The sequence below is a fragment of the Engraulis encrasicolus genome, chromosome 17 (assembly GCF_034702125.1).
Source record: "Engraulis encrasicolus isolate BLACKSEA-1 chromosome 17, IST_EnEncr_1.0, whole genome shotgun sequence".
NCBI lineage: Eukaryota > Metazoa > Chordata > Actinopteri > Clupeiformes > Engraulidae > Engraulis > Engraulis encrasicolus.
This window is the reverse complement of record NC_085873.1, coordinates 5,887,431-5,904,844: the sequence shown is the minus strand read 5'-3', so window position 1 is coordinate 5,904,844 and position 17,414 is coordinate 5,887,431. Positions and strand designations below refer to the sequence as shown.

Here is a 17,414-nt window from a genome sequence, read left to right as displayed (position 1 = left end):
ATAATTTAAACTAATTGGCTTTCAGTAGGCTAGAATTAACAGGCAAGTCTTTTGTTGTGACCGTCAACAAAGGTTGAGTCTTGTCCAGCTCTAGTATTTTCTCATACTCATGTTAACATCGAACAGCTTTCACCATTTTAAATTTCTGCATATTTAATAACACGCAAAAAAAGAAATGTTGTCAACTGGAATACATTTTCATTTGTGTGAAGAAAAAAAGACAGCAATACAGGCCTACAGTGCCTGTGAAAAGTTTACACTCCACTGGTCAAAAATGCCTTTGTGTAGACTTTTTATAGGCCCTGTAGGATTAAAAATAATGACAACGAGGCTAATTCACTTTAAGAACCAAGTCACTTTATTTACAATATCTGCCCGTTGTGTTTTCGACCCACAGAGGTGCGGGAAGGAGGAGGCAGGTCAGTCCTGTAGGAGTTTGCGCTTCACGGTGGAACTCTCGGATGCCAGGTGGACGAACAGTGTACCGGCTGCCGTGCGCGCCCGCAACTCATACAGGTCATAATCGTGCGCCCACTCCACACTACCCCAGCGCTGTATCTGGAAAGCAGAGCAGAGAGGGCAGTGAGTAAGGTAATGTTTATTTGGGTCAAAGACGTCCAACATGAAATTGTCCTTCAGTGCTGCTAACGGACACTTTTGCTTACTGTAACTGTGAAAAACATGATTTTGAATGCATGAAAGCCAAGCCAAAAAAATAATTAAAAAAAAACTTTTTTTTTTGCATTTACAGTAAGCAAAAGTATCCGTCACACTGAAGGACAATTTCATGTTGGACGTCTTTGACCCATTTATAGAGTGCATTTCATACCAAGGCAGCCCAATGTGCTGAACATAAAATAAAGACATCAGATATATGAAAGAATAAAAACAATGCAACAACTTGCATGAATAAAAATAATAGCAGAGCGGCTAAAACAGAGAACGAAAAGTAAGACGTGATAACTGAGTGTAAAAACAATAAGGCAATAAGATCACAGAAAAAGGTTATCACAGAATCTAATCAAATGTCAAAGATAGTAAATAATAGATAATACAGAGTACATACTTTCCATTATCAAACTTGTGCATATAATGATGTCTTTTATTTTAACTACCTTGCCAAAAAAGTTATTTAAAAGGCTACCTGATACTCTTCCTCTAAGCGTGACAGAAGCACGGCCTGCTCCACTGTGAGGTATCTGTCAATCATCCCGAAGGCCAGGATTACAGACTTCAGTTGGGTGATGACATACTCCAAGCCTGTAAGTGACATAAGACAGTATGCGACTCATGTATCAGCACTATGGAAGTCACAGTGCACCACTGTACTACATGTATAACAGAAAATAGCACAATACAGACTTCAGTTAGGTGATCACAAGTCTGAAAGTCACATAATAAATAGATATGACTCACATCATAATCTAAAAAATAGGGGGAAAGAACACATTATGATTATGGCCCTGTGTGCCTGTCTGTATGTGTGTATGCATGTAGACATACACATATTTTGTATACTGTTAGCATACTGTTATTATTGCGCCCTCATATGGCGCAATGGTGTCAAAACAAGTCACTGTGGGAAAACATTGAGCCAACCTGTCAATGTCTAACCTCCCGTCCTCTCCTTTTGGTTGTGGTCTCATGCTTGACAGACGGGCCTGCCTCCGTGGAGAAAACAATAGAATATCCCCCACTGTCTGCCTAGGTTCAACAACTTTTGGAAGACTTTTACCCATTTAACATCACAATAGCAAATTTGCAAAACATAGGACGTGTGAATTGAATTTTGTGAGATGCTGAATAAAACTTCCAGCGTCAATGACGCCTTGCCTTGTATTACCAGGCCACATGCATGAGGAGAGGATGGGAGCTTAGGTATTGGAAGGAACCCTGAGCCTACCTGTCAACGCCCAGAAGTTATAGGAGTTGAGGTGCTGGCGAAACGTCTCTTTCGTCTCTTCCGGGATTTGTGGACCCATTATATCTGACGATGAACCAATAACCACATTATACCTGAAACAATAGAACATAATTCATAAAACCAAGGAAATATGCACTCCGCGCTTCTAATTTAACAATCTAGTGCAACCAGAGCAGGACTAAATCATAAGGAAAAAGGAAAAAAATCTGGTGCCACACGGATGACTATTTTTTGGTGTTTATTTTATCAGTGCAATCAGACCAGCGTTTCGACAAGCGTCTTCATCAGAGTCCTAATTTAGAATTTATATTGTCACATGTTCATGCAGCAGTCTCAACACACTGGTTTAACCCATTTTAGCCTGATGCTACGTATACGTTGTTTGACCTTTGAAGCCTGGAGCGACATATACGTTGCATTCAGATTTTAGCTTTTTTATGAAAGATATGGGTATGTTAGAGCTGAATGAAACCATTCTAATGCAAATGAGGGTCCTAGCTTTTAAATGCAACTCATTACCTCCGCCAAGGAGGTTGGCTTGTCTGTTTGTTTGTTTGTTTGTCTGTCTGTCTGTTTGTTTGTTTGTCTGTCTGTTTGTCAGCAGGATAACTCAAAAACTTATGAACTCATTTGGATGAAACTTTGTGGAAATGACCCAAGGAACAAGTGATTCAATTCTGGTGGTGATCCGGATCACGAACCGGAACCAATGTTTTTTGAAAGATTCTTCACCATTGCTAGAGAAGTCTAGAAATGTAGAGAAATCTAGACACCCCTAGTGACTGAGGGCATATTTTGACATTCCAGTCTCTAACTCCACAAAAAGAACACAGAAAGACTTAAAATAAAAATAGGGTGTAACATAGTGAATTGTTCTATCAAACAGCTTCCTTTTCGGAGGTCTGCACTCTCTAAGTGCATTTCTAGTTTCATGTTATGTGCTTCAGAAGCTGAGATATTTAGGTTTTCATAGGCAGAGGGCAACTTTTCCAAAAAGGGCTTAGGCATACAGCAGACATTTTTTGCAGGTGCCTTACACTAAAATGGGTTAATGATCTTAGCACTGCTTGTATTTATGACCAACGGTACTCCATCAAACCAAGATATCCCAAACCCCGCCCACCCAATGCAAAAACAACGTGCCAATAAGGTTGTTCGTGATGCCGTTTTTTCTGCCAGGCAGCAAGTTTGCTAGGCAGCGAGCATGCCCACTGTGTCCGCATGAAGCACCCCGGTTAGAATTTCTGTCCGCGACGCAGCATATGGGGGTGGCCTCTGCGCCGCAGTCATGTCGCATGGCGTTAAACCATCGCGGGAACAAAGTTTTGGCTAAGCAGCCAAGCAGTTAGATGAGAGCAAGTGCTGGGTAGAAGACCTCCTCCATGCCGTCGGTAATCCACGGTGATTGGCATTCATCAATCTGACGTGAATTGCAGGTGTAGCCCACATGCTTGTGAGGCAGTTCACTCGCTGCTTCAAGTAGGAAGCAGCATTTTTTATGTCTTGGGAAATCACGTTAGAAAAAACTGTCCAACTTGTTTGCCAAGCATTCAACCCCACCTTTATGAGAATGAGCTGATCTCGTGTTGATCAAGCATTTTTATGCTTGGTTGCGTCCGTGCCTAAAGTCAGGTCTCCTAATGGGCCGTTGTCCCCCATTCTTCTTCTCTGTCCGTTGCATTTGGTGGCAGCAACATGGATTGTGCACTATCGCCATCTAAGGGGCTGAGGGATCCCAGGTGCAGCGCTAAGGGAATTGCGGTGATCAAAGGATTCATTTCCACACATATGTAGGCCTACTCTAGGGGCGTAATTTATTCTCAAACTCGTTGGTCTCCTAAAGGGGCGTTCACCCGACGTGAAATGGATCCCGGAAATGAATCAAGATGACTTATCTTGATCTACTTAAGAAAATCTTTGTTTATGACTGTGATCAACACAGAAGGTTCATTACATTCTCACATTCAAATAAAACGTTTTGGGTTTTGATGAGGCTGAAATGCTGGCGATGAAAACGCATCAACGAACTTGCACTTTTCCCATTACATGTTAACCAAGGCTATATTCACTATCACAGAGACAAAACAACTGTTTACCGTTTTTCAATCCACTCCATCACTGGATCCCATTCATTTTGTTGGAGCTCAACCAGGGCCTGGGGGTCTTCAACCCTATAGCTGAATGAAACCAAAGGAATCAGCCTTTTTTTAATGTTCAGTTATCGACATAATATGACTATTACACTTAGCTGATGCTTTTATCCAAAGTGACCTAGTTATTTTAGGTGCAGGACATTGGTTACGGTCCCTGAAGACATCAGAGGTTGAGTGCCTTGCTCAACAGCACTTCAGCCATAGGTGATATGGGATTTTAACCTAGAACCCCCTCTGATTTCAACACCAGCTCCTTAACCATAAGATTTGACCATGGCTGCCGAGAGACATCTAGCTTGCATTCCCTTTCTGAAGTTGTGTGTAAATATCATAGCTAATGACAATTACTATGTAATTAATGTACTTTGCACATGGTCCCTGATGAAATAAACCAAATAAACTAAACTAAAAAGAAAATAAACTCCACCACAACCAGTGCTCCTGATGGACATTAAGTATAGTATATAGAACATGTGGCTCATATAATCCAAAAAGATCAATTATCCCTACAGTAGATAATAAAATAAAGATAGAATCAATCAATGCAATTATTTCAGAACGGCATCAGGCGGCACTGGTGTGTGGCGAATAATTCCTTCGAGCAAGAAAAATATAGTACATCTACCATATGGTGTCTGTCTCCAAGTACTTCAGAGCCGCTGCAATCATCTGGTCTTTGTCGCGCTGTGTGGGGTTGTCCAAGGCCGTATTACACAGAGTTGTCTAGAGGAAGAGAAAGAACAAGAATGTTGAATACAATAAAAAAAAATCTGTGATGGAGCGATGGGGTTACTCCTTACAGAATACAAAAACAGATATCGCTAATGCTTCGTAATATAATTTGATGCAGTCTTTTGTTCATGTTTACCAGGTTTTAAATTTTATTTAAATTAGCTCACTCATCCGGGCCAAGAATTAAGTTGTAAGCTACTGTACAACTGGATATATTGTCAGTTGAAGCATCAAAATGGAAGCCCTGTTGCTTCGTCTGGTCTTACTTTTGTTGTACTAAATTTGCGCTGAGTGGATATAAGTAAACACTATTTCAGGTGTGAAGGATGAACTGAAATGATTGAATGATTGTATCCCATTGCTGAGATTTGGTTGTAACTTCTAAAAATGTGTTGCATTTGTTGACCAGGCTTACCAAGTGCATGGTGTAGAACTTGAGAGTGTCTTTCTGGGCATCCCACTCTGTTGCCACAGCTATGGCTAGGGCCTCGTTCGGGACAGTGAAGAGTGTCCCTTTCGGGGTTTTCAATTTACGACGATCCAGGTTGATCTCATATAGTCCACCTGTAGGGACAGAGACTGTTCAGGAGGGTATATGGACACAATCGAAAATGTCCCTCACCAGTGCAAAGCACAGATCCTATGCTACTGTATATGACTTTGTTAATGTAATAGTGTTTACCTTCACCCTGTGAAATACTAACATCTTCATAGAACTTCTTTCGCTCTGTGGATGCAGGAAATGTGAAGGAAAAGAATAGAAATACATGTGTGTTAGAATGCATCACTACATGATTCGAGTTTGCATTTTGCACACTAGATCGTGAATACCCAACATTCACCTTCAAGTGCAAGAGATGTTTGGTCACTGACAACAACAACTAATTAGAGCACAGACTTCTATAGAAGTCAGTGAATTAGAGTAACAACGGTAAAGGTGCCATCAATACCTCACACCCACTCCCCAGTTTCAAGTTTGTTTTCATTCGTCAGCCTTCATTTGAGTATATTGTGGTTTCAGACATTTACATGAGATTATATGAGATGACCAATAGAGTGAGGTTACCTGTCGTTGCCAGCCCGTAGCATCTTGCACTCTGCAGGTTGGCGACAAGACTTTTCTGTCTCTGCACAAGATATCTCTGAGGAAACGCAAGTGTCTGGCCGAGCCGACAATGCAAGGACACAAGACTTCGCAGCATCATGGAAATGTGCGAAACAGGTTTCCAAAATAACGCAAGGGACAGTGTAGTTTACTTGCTTGCTAGATTCAATCGTCCTTGCAGTACTCTGCTGTGTAGCTGGTTTAATATTGAGCTGGTCAATTTGCTGACCAGCAAATGACGGAAAGAGAAATGAGCATTTCTTTACTGTACCATTATCCTCGGTAGTAGGAGGAAAACATTTGACTTGAGGTGAATGGCAAAATAAGAATTATGTCAACAACATTGCATCCACTGCAAATTTCGACAGCAGTCACCTCCGCGAAGCCATGCTTGTGACCTTCCGGAAGTGAATGAAAGTAACTTTGACATCCCAGGTGGAACATGGGAAGTGTTGTTTTCGCAGTTGCAAAAGCGCAAGGTCTGTTGTATGGTTTTACAGAAAGGTAGTAGGCTACAGAAAATGATGACATTTGTTACACGAAATTAGTGCGCTTCAAACTTGTATTTCATTCATTTTATTCACAATTAACACCACCTCAATGGAATGCATTTTCATTAAAATGTCATAGAAATGCATCTATTTTTCGGACCAATGAATATAAACAAGGTAGCCTACCTAGCAAATTTCTCAGTGAATTATTTCATAATTTTGTTATGTATTTGTCCTGTGTGGTAGAAAATACAATCAGTGCATTTTAATTGCATTCTAAACAACAACTGTCAAAGGATATTTGACAGATTGCGTGCCCGTGGTTGTAAAAACTACAATGCCTAACATTCCCAGGAAGCACTTCGGGAAATAAACCAATCAAGAACGAATTCTTTAAAGCAGCAAACTCCTTCGTCTAATAAGGAAGATACATGCTGCCTTATGGCGTTGCGTTGGGTTTCGCCCATTTCCCAACTCGGGACTACGTAACTTGGCGAACTAACCGAACGTTTCAGTTGAATTTTGTATTGGGAATGGCTTTCGCAGTCCTTCAGAGTGCGTAAGTCGTTAACATCAACGGGACCTATAACCAAAGCGGCTGGTGTTTTGCGTACTAACGGTAAAGCCGGTCTGCGCTGGCCACTCTAGCAACACCTCCATGGCCTTCATGTCCTCGGCCTCGCTTATCCCTCCTCCCCCTATCAACACTCAACAGCCCGGTGTAATTACATCGCTACTGTACAGCGGTTCCAAATTCCGTGGATATCAGAAGAGCAAAGGGAATTCCTATGATGTTGAGGTTGTATTACAGGTAACGTTGATCTCTCCACTGGTGTAAAAAGGGCAGCCGACCCTTGCGTTGTTTTGCTAGGATAGCTTGTGCCAGTGCGCTCTGTGACATGGAATGTCGTGTCTGCTCAGCACTTAGCACCAACCAGACGAAATTTGACAGCAGGGGAAAACCTTCTGCCAGCTTCTTGTTGGTGTCCAAATTTAATTCCCGCACCACAACAACCTCGGCCTGTGGTTGTCCGTTTGCCCAGTGAAATGAAATATAAGCTGTTGGTTGTCTCTCGCGCCATCAATGGAACATTCAGTTTTAATTACTTATCGCGTCAATAAGGATTTCTACATGAGGCATTTGTTCAATGAGGTTATGTTCGACCTAGTGACTGTAGCATTTGTATGTCTTTATTTCATACCAAAATGGTATTCTGTTCCCCAAAAAGAGTGACATGTTTCTGCCCCTTGTTATTACCAGTGAGAAATGACGCTCAATACCACCACAAATAAAATTGACTTCTGTTTTTGTCTTCCAGCATGTTACCATAGAAGATTCTTATTTGTGCGGATACCTGAAGATAAAAGGACTTACAGAGGTGGGCTAAAGGACTTGTGATATTATATGAAATGACTGTCTGGACAATGAAAGTGATTTTGTAGTCCTTGAAACTGCTAGCCATACAATGTTGTGTTCTAATGTTATCACCTACCATTTCAGTGGATAAGGATAACATTTTGTTTGCTCATGTTTAATTTGTGAGTACCCTGTTGTGCTGACATCCCAAGCAATAATTTCATTGGGTGTGTGATGATTGTCATCCAGCGAAGTATGCCACTGAAGAGTGCATGTGGATATGACGCATGCTTTGCAGGAGTACCCAAAGGCTGCTTCATGAATGTAAAATATGAATACCTTGCATGTTTTTTGCAGTAACGCCCAAGGTTGTTTCAAGAATGCATAATATGAATACCATGCATGCTTTTTTGCAGGAATACCCAATGCTGACGACATTTTTTGCTGGGGAGATAATCAGTATGAAGCGGCCATTTCTGACACGGAAATGGGACGCAGATGAAGATGTGGACAGGAAGCATTGGGTAAGGATGCTGATTAACTGGCTTTTTCTTTCTTCTAGATGTGGGGGGTTCTGTATACCACACATAGCCTATTTTTGCAAATGGGCCCTCAAAAGCTCCACTACACCATAACAACATTGTTGTGACATCACCAATGGTCTGAAGTAACAGATGAGGATATGGTTATTACTAACCTGGTGAGCCAGACCGATACATAACACATATTAGTCTGGAATCGCTCGGTTCATAAAGCTGAGGGCTGCAGGAAGAACCAAACCCTTGTCAGAGTCTGTGGATAAGGTAGAAACCAAAGCCCATATTTTTTTCTCTGGATCCATTTGACGTCAGGGGAACGCCCCTTAAGTTCCCATTGCGCTGTAGATGCCTTTAGCACACATCTTATGGAAGCCGATACTAAATGCCACAGAAAGAGAAGAAGAAAGAGAGGACAGCGTCCCCTTAGGAGACTGGACTTGAGCACACTCCTTTGCATTGGGTAGACGTGATTTGATTTGTCTTGGTCTTCCATAGTTGACTATCTTTGCCTTTGCCATTATGGTTAAAATGGTCTCACTTGGCCATCCCTATGACCAATAAAACAACCGGGGGGAAACTCTGTGCCGTGATTGGTGGGCCCAGGCCAGTGCCTCGCGTCATGATTGGTGAGTAGGGGCTGGTGCCTAGACCAACTCGCCAGGCAATACTGTCCGTTCACTAGGGCCAGAGACGTTCTTAATGCAGAGACGGCCAACTCGACGTTCCTTCCTGTTTCACTTATGACGTCGGCCACGCCCCTTTAGGAGACCTGATAGGAGACTTTTATAATGGGCGCCTATGGGCGAATCTGACTTTTCCACGGATACGACCAATGCCTTAATTCATGGGCGGAGCGATGGATTTAAAAATTGTATATCTTGCGAGCCACATGCCTTCTTTACATTCTGAAAATTTAAATTACATCTCAGAATTAATTTTTCACAGAGAAAATCGACTTTGTTTGACGCGTGTCCCATCTAGTGCGGGCCACTGCCATGGAATGCCAAGAATGATTGACAAGCGGTGCAGAATATTTGCTTTGCGTGAAAACAGGAGCGGTTGATAAGGAGCACGGCATTAATTGACGTTTATTTGTGTTATGTTGTTGTTACATCGCAGGCCCTAGTTCACGTCTACTTTGCACGTCTGTTGTGAAATAGTAGCCTAATTTCGGCAAATTATTAAAAGCTTGATGTTCATTTCTGCACGTTTCAGTTTCAGTGCTGTCCATAAGTAGCCTGTCCACGGGTTTATAGCCTAAATCTAGTGAGACACAATACCATGACTGCAAATAAATGACAACAGTTGGGTGGCAAATGCATAGCCTACGTTAGGCTACTGCTTCAGGTTAAATGAGCCTATTATAGACTTTATTCAATAGGCTACTCTTTGCAGCAGTCTGTGTTGCATGACACTTCAGCATCATCTCATCCAGTCAACTGTTAAACGAAATGCAGGTTGCGCCAGGCAGGGCAAAAGTTAGCGGAGATGGCTGGTTAACTCGGACATTAGCCTATTAATTTCGCAAATATTGTATTAGTAGGCTAGTTCAGATACACTGCGCTCTTCCCTGTGTGAAAGTGGATCGCACTCGGGTTCTTCTTTTCTTCTTTTCATTTTTTTTACATAGCAGAAAAACAGAACAGAGAATCTTTGCTAGGGCTGTACCGATATTGTATCGAACAGAGAAATCGTGATCTGCAGAGCCATGAACCTGTCTCGCGGTGCAAGAAAGCAGAATCGTGACACACCCTTTCAAAGTTTTGTTATCCTTAAGTCCAGAAAACAACCACATGATATGAGGTTATGGTGCTTTTAAGCCTCAAATCATCATTACCATCATTATAATAAACTTCTTTTAATTTTTGTAGCCAGGTGTAACCTATTCTACATTTTTTCATTTATATTGTTGGTAAATGAAAATATCGCTGGGTGTATCAAATCATGGGTCAAAAATCGTGATATGAACCGGATCGTGAGTTGGGTGTATCGTTACAGCCCTACTGTTAACCAGGCTGGGGTTCTGTATGTAGCCAATTAGTGCAGACGGGCCCATTGATGGCCTTATTCACTCTATGCTGACAAAAAAAACTCAAAATTGCATCATAACATTGCTATAGTATTCACAAAGGTTGTATGTAGCAGGTGAGTACTTGGCCATTTTGGTAGTAACAGCTTTGTAATGGGGACTTTGCAAAAAAAGGTTAACATTGACTTCAACAGCAGATCGCTAGAACTAGAAGGCCACTCGAGGGATGCAGGCCTTTGTCAAGGCAGCTCAGTGCGAATCGTCATTCCTCCTGTGCTGTCCTTTCCCCCGTCCTCTGGACTCTTTATCTTGAAAGAACGACAATCCTGAAAATATCATTAAGTACTTTACTCTAATATGTCCTTTACGATATAAAGTTGGGCAGTTAATAACAAAGTAACAAACCAAGCAATGGTGAAAAAGATCACCTTGACTGAGCCAAATACTGCCATATTCGTACCACAAGGTATGGGGTTTTATTTAGAGAGAAGTCCATTTGCAGCATATGAAATCATGTCATTGCAAAGCAACTGTTATTCTACTCTTCTACTTGTCTTCGCAAATATTATTATTATTATCATTATTATTATTTATTTTATTTTTTTTTCAAAATAATTCAATCTCCCTATGAACCACAATGTCATGAGTAACCAAAATGCTACGCCTGCTTGCCTGCCTGTCTGTTGTTCACACCCTTTGCATAAGTCATTGGAATAGATTCTTTTGGTCTGTAAATCCTTGCGGATTATGCTAAATCTAATGTAATTGTTGTGTAATTTTATGTTCATAGAGGAATACGGCACAATAAACCAGTGTGTCTTGGTAACTGATTTCCAGTCTGTGTATCAAAATCAAATAATAAAGAGATGTACAACCTCTGAGCCAAAAAGCTGTGTGTTTTAAGCTATTGGGCAGAAGTATGCTCAAACAGCCTTGCTTTATAGCTGTCTGCAAAGACTGCCTTTTGCTATAAAAATGTGCTATCCTTTGACATTATGCAAAGAGTTTTAACTGCAGTGTAGAGGATCAAATGTGCTGAGATTGTATTTTAAAAGCGAAAAGCGATGGAGCAGCACAGTGAAATTGAATGAAAGGATCAGATTTGCGTCTATGTATACAGTCCCTACCACACTGTCAAATACATTTTGTTTTCCATGAAAACAACATAAAGGAGCATCCTGTAATTCAGCACATGGGGGTTATTTCAATAACGGTAACAGCGATAAACCAGGCTTAGTTAACCCACAAGAAGTGGTAAGCCTACTAATTGATAGCCTACAGGCATCGTTTAGTTAAGGTAATAGGGACTCCAGGCTTTTCTATTAGATTGTTTACCCAAAGAGGGTGGATTAATAAAGAGGATTCAAACCCCGCCCACCCAATGCAAAAGATGTGGTCAAATTTGGTCTCCTAAGGGGGCGTTGTCACCTCCTTCTTCTCTTTTTGAGGTGTTTGCACAAGAAGTGCGCTACCGCCATCTACAGCGCTATGGGGACTCCATTTATTCTCAACCTCAAGACCCCAAAGTTCTCCTAACCGAAGGTCTCCTATAGGGGCGTTCACCTGACATCACATGGATACCAGAAAAGAACTAGAATGAAGTATCTCTCTCTATAAGATGTCTGATTTACAACTACCTTAAGGTTCACCTAACCTGGTGTACATCCCCCCCACCCCCTGTTTCCTTGTTCATGGCTGTCTGTTTGCATGTGTTGTACATCATTTCCTTGTAAAAGCGTGTACATTTGTTACTGGCCTGCTTTATTTAATGGAAATCTGTCTCCTCCACAGGGCAAGTTCCAAGCCTTTTACCAGTATGCAAAAACCTTCAACTCGGATGATTTTGACTACGAGGACCTCAAGAACAGTGACTACATCTTCATGAGATGGAAGGTAAGGGCGGAAGCTCCAAATAGGCAGGTCTGCATTAAACAACCCCCATTATCTTTCATTCATGTCTTTATTGTTCACCTCTGCTGTCCTCTGGTTGTACCGCTTCTCATGATGCAGTGCCTTCTTTAAGCTACGTTCACACTAGCTACTAGTCACTCGCTTCTAGCTCACACGCTTGCTCGCCACTCGCTCATAGAACGTTTGTTTACGTTCTCACGGGTTTAACTGCCACTGCAAAAGTGAGAAGTAGAAGTAATAACTGGCGTAGAAACTAGTGTGGCACCGATACCGATGCCAGTATCGTCCGGGCCCTGATACGGCACAAAAATGGCATCGGTATCGGCGAGTACCAACAGCATCGGTATCGGTGGGCATCAATACCTCACAGATGCTCGTATGGCACTTCAACGCAGCCTTGATCTTAGTTATTTTATATCAGAAGTATTTAAAAAGCATTAAAAGTTCTACTGGATTCACTTTGGACAATATTAGTCAATGATGTTACATCCAAGTAGTAGCCTATGCAGCTCTTCATACATAAACTGTATATATATTTTAGCATCGGCCGATACTGCACAGTTGGGTATCGGGGCCAAAAAATGATATTGGTGCAACACTAGTAGTAACCCAGTGCTCTACCGTCAGGCCACGGCAGGACCAGACATTTTTAAATGTTGATATAATTCTGATACAGTCGAAAGTACCACACCAGTCCGACTGCCGTTTCAGTCCTAACTGTAGACCTTGTACTACATAGTCTTATCTGTCACGTGTAACGGACCACCAAACTTTGCTAGTTGGAATCCATTACACTCACCCCGCTAAACCTCACTGCCATCAGTGTCACAGCACCAGTGTAACTGAGGTCGTCCTCTGCAGCCTGCCACTCAGGACTTGACCCCGTGACCTCAAGCAACCCTCTGGCATGGGAGCACAGGTTCAAAATCACTGAGCTGAAGGTCCAGGCTAATGGCCCTCTTGCTGTCACATCTGTCCGAGGCTTCGGGAGGAAAGTTAACTCGCGTTATGCCGTCAAAACTCTGCTTGTTGGCACCCGTTTCACATGCATCATCAACATATTACACCAAACATCATGTGAAACTGTCTCTCTCTTTTTGTTTTACAGGAGCAGTTCCTGGTTCCAGATCACACAATCAAAGACATCAGCGGTGCCTCATTTGCTGGCTTCTACTACATATGTTTCCAGAAGTCCACGGCTACCATAGAGGGTTACTACTACCACAGAAGTTCAGAATGGTAAAATGGAGAACTTGCGATTCGCCAAACATTGTAACCAGGGCTCTAACTGGCCAGCCAACCGGCCAAACGCTGCTGAAATTTCAGTTTGGCTGGTATAAAAACACCAATTTACTAGCCCCTTTGACCCATTAGTGAGTGTGTGTGATTGGCTAGTAAGATTAACATCACTAGCCATTTTGGGGTGTTGGTTGGGGGTTTGCCGACAAGCTGCTTCACATCCCAAGTAATAATTTCACTGCGTGATGCCTCACATTTTATCCAATAACTAAGCCATGTTATATGGACTATGTGGACTAAACTCCACATATGGATTTTGGTTTCAGAATATCTGGAACATCCAGAACACACGCAGACAGTTTACATTGTACCAGTAATCTGACTCTCCCTGTAATTTCTCATCATGCGTGTGCATATTGTGTGTGTGTGTGTTTTTTTTTTTTTGCTGTCATCTGCAGGTATCAGTCCCTGAACCTCACCCACGTCCCCGAACACAGTGTGGCCATCTACGAGTTCCGGTGACGTTGGCAATGGCCCCAAAAACAGGACTCTCTTACCCGCCAGCATAGACTGACTGGAGGGAGAGGCCACGGCCTCCTCGCGAAACTGACTCCTTGAATGACATGGCAGCGCAGCGGCACAGCCACACCGGCGTTTAAAGCTACCCGACCTTTGCGTGTCAGTTCCCTGGCCTGAGACTAGGATGTTGTTTTTTTATTATTATTATTATAATTATTAATTAAATAAATGAGTGAAGAGATGGACAATGGATGGATGGAAAGACAGGATGGACGGAAAGACAGGATGGACAGATTTACTGGCATAAGGACAGACACATAGACTGTATATATCCATACTGCATACAGTCTGTGGACAGACGGAATGGGATTGTCCTTGGAAGTGATGGTGTCCGTGTGGAGTTTTTGAACTGAAGCATCTTTTTCTCTCCCGCCCCCCCTCTCTGCCTTGATTTCGCACTCCCTTAGATCACTCGCTCTCTTGCTGTCTCTCATCAGCGCTACGCACAGGATTAAGCAGCAGGTGGCGCCACATATGAGACGTCGACTTTTTTTCCCGTCTGTCTCCCATTCTTTCTTCTCTTTAAAAAAAAAAAAGAAGAAAACATTTTTTTGGGCTAGTGGTCTGTGGACATCTTTTACCCAGAATAGAACCGAACAGAACTTTTACAGAAACCGAAAAAGAATAAGGAAAGAGGCCTGGGTTGCCTCAGATTTTTTTTTTTTTGCTGGTGACTGAAGTTTGACTTTTATTATGACGGTTTCCCCCTCTTTCTTCGCTCAACGAGACAGAAAGACAAGCAAAGAAACAAACATATGGACAGATGGATGGATGGATGGATGGATGGATAGATAGGCTGACAGACTTGGCACAGAGATTATTGACCTCACAGTCCTGTGTGCCTGCTATGGGCTCCGGTGTCCATAAGGGCCTCCGCACACCGGTTCCGACATCACTGCGGTGCACTATCGTCTCTGAAAAAATAGAGCTCTCCCCCAATCGGGAGCCGACATATGCAGAAATCAGCGCCAGTATGCGGGGTTGTACTGAAAATGGTGGGATCGAACGTTGGCAGAGCAGTGCTCTGTACTTTGTCGGAACTGGTGTGTGGACGCTCTAAGAGTGTAGTTTATAACAATAAGCTTCGTCATGGGAGGGAAATAGTCGAGTGGCTTTCTTTGACATTTTTCAACAGTATTGCTTTATTGTTTTGTTTTTGCAAAGGACTTGGCATCGTTTTGGCATGATGATTATGCAAGACAAGAGAGATAACAGGTGTGTGTGATTGGAATGAACCCTTGACTCGACCGATCATACACGATCAGTCAAAGTGTGTATGTGTGTGTGATGTTTGTTTGTGTATATATATTTGTGTGTGTACATATGTGTGAGCTTAGTGTGAAAGCGATGGCAGGAGAGAACAAGAGTTGGCATGAAGAAGGTGTAAGATATTTGCAGTACTGGAGTGTGTAGGAATGGATGGGGTCAAAGGTCAGGGGGGGTGGGGGGCATCTACAAGGTCGTGGAGTGATGCTGTTGTGTAGCTGCTACAAGCCAATGACATTGTGCTTTTTCACAACACCTTTTCCCCTCGTACATTGGGCCAAGTTTGTCACGCCGCATGCGCTGCAAATTTGCGCAGTGCAAACGTGCACTGCACAATCACAATGCATTCTGGTTACAAATGAACATACACACTGCGCCGGCCATCGTAATTCATTCTCGTGAGAAATGACATGAGTGCTGCGCAATCACAATGCACTCGGGATAGAAATCGGTAACCAGAATGCATTGTAATTTTGCAGAATGCATGTGCGCTGCACAGATTTGGGCAGTATGCCGCATCACAGACGTGGCCATGGCTCCCTTTCAAGTCATCCACCACCACCACCGCCCCCCCCTTCCTATCCCCCCACCACACCTCATCTGGACGTTTCATTTTCATTTTGTGAAGACGAGAGGGAAAAAAAAACAAACAAACAAGAAAAAAACAAATATATTTTCAAACATCTCCCTAACATTTCTAACTATGCAACATAGCAGTAGCCTCTTGCCGCGGCGTCAAGACATGTTCATGGGCACTTCACAGCCAGATTTTATTATAATGTAAAAAGAGTGGTAAAGCAGATGTCTTACTTTTACTCACGTCGAAAAGAGATATTTTGTCTACTTGCCTTTGACAAAGCACCAGGTCGCCACTGAGCTTAATCCTACAAAACAAGGTGCCATTGTGTTTAAAAACTGTCCAAATGACAATGAAGTGTGTGTGCGTGAGTGTGTGCGCATGTGAGTGTGGGTGTGTGTGTCTACGGGGGTGGGGGTGGGGCGTGGGGGGGTAGTTTGAGTGTTGTGTGCGCCTGATCCCAAGCGTTGTGGTGTGGCAGAGAGACCGAACAAAAAATGCTATACAGAGTAAACAATATCTAAACAAACCATGTGGTCTTTTGTTTTCTTTCATTGTTGTCAGTGGTCACAGAATAGGACCTCTTGTTTGTCTATAACTGTACGTTCAATGAATCACTATGTTGTAAAGTTTATTTAGCATTTATTTAAATGTATAAGGGCATATTGACTTGTGGTAAGCTATATTATTTATTATACTGGTAAGTAAAAAGCCTTGGTGTGATTTTAAGTCTAATCAGTTACCAATTTCAGAATCTTAAATCAAGATGTTTACATAAAATGATCAATATATTTTTTTTTAAATGAAGAAACGCTGCCCTTAGTGTGAGAGCCTATGTATTTTCGTGGGATTTCAATGTTAATTTTTGGAGACTGGTTGAAATGTGTTCTAGGGTCATTGAACTTTGAGTAGTAGGGAATGGATCGCACTCAATTTTTCTTCTTTCTTGTGGTTTTATTTTATTTTAACTTTGCAGGGACTGACATGACAGACGTTTCGGCTGCACAGAGCCTTCTTCAGTGACACTGAAGAAGGCTCTGTGCAGCCGAAACGTCTGTCATGTCAGTCCCTGCAAAGTTAAAATAAAATAAAACCACAAGAAAGAAGAAAAATTGAGTGCGATCCATTCCCTACTACTAGATTACTTCAGAGACGCACCAACAAGACGGAAGAGCGCGGTGTGTGGAAGATAACCTCGTCATTGAACTTTAAGAAAATATATGTCTCATTTTTTCCCCCCAGTTTCTTACCTTTCCCCCCCTGATTTTGATATTTTACTGCAATTGACGCGCGAGAGGGCAGACCTAGATATGCAAAAAAAATGTAGATTAATAGACAGGACTATGCAACTCTTCCAAGTTATTAGGGACATACAATATAAGATTTTTTGTATTGGAAGTTTTCTGAATTGTATTTATTTTTATGCATATAAAGCCAAAACTCGTGAAATATGTGCATATTTAGGTTAAATTTCAAAAGCTACTGTAGGCACATTACATAGTGCCAGACTCA

At 42.2% G+C, this 17,414-nt stretch overlaps 2 protein-coding genes across 2 annotated transcripts; one reads left to right on the top strand and one right to left on the bottom strand.

The window, feature by feature from the left end:
* Positions 1-335: 335 nt before the first annotated feature.
* atpaf2 (ATP synthase mitochondrial F1 complex assembly factor 2) lies at positions 336-6,330 on the bottom strand. The gene is made up of 8 exons (XM_063221644.1): positions 5,876-6,330; positions 5,492-5,536; positions 5,225-5,373; positions 4,703-4,800; positions 4,021-4,101; positions 1,904-2,016; positions 1,145-1,260; positions 336-558 (listed from the first exon to the last, which is right to left on the bottom strand). The coding sequence occupies exons 1-8, from the start codon at positions 6,012-6,014 to the stop codon at positions 421-423; spliced, it is 879 nt and encodes a 292-aa protein (XP_063077714.1). The 5' UTR covers positions 6,015-6,330; the 3' UTR covers positions 336-420.
* A 493-nt stretch (positions 6,331-6,823) lies between these two features.
* Positions 6,824-16,568, top strand: LOC134467752 (glucose-induced degradation protein 4 homolog). The gene is made up of 6 exons (XM_063221647.1): positions 6,824-7,216; positions 7,725-7,784; positions 8,179-8,286; positions 12,122-12,223; positions 13,350-13,480; positions 13,939-16,568. The coding sequence occupies exons 1-6, from the start codon at positions 7,064-7,066 to the stop codon at positions 14,000-14,002; spliced, it is 618 nt and encodes a 205-aa protein (XP_063077717.1). The 5' UTR covers positions 6,824-7,063; the 3' UTR covers positions 14,003-16,568.
* Positions 16,569-17,414: the final 846 nt, after the last annotated feature.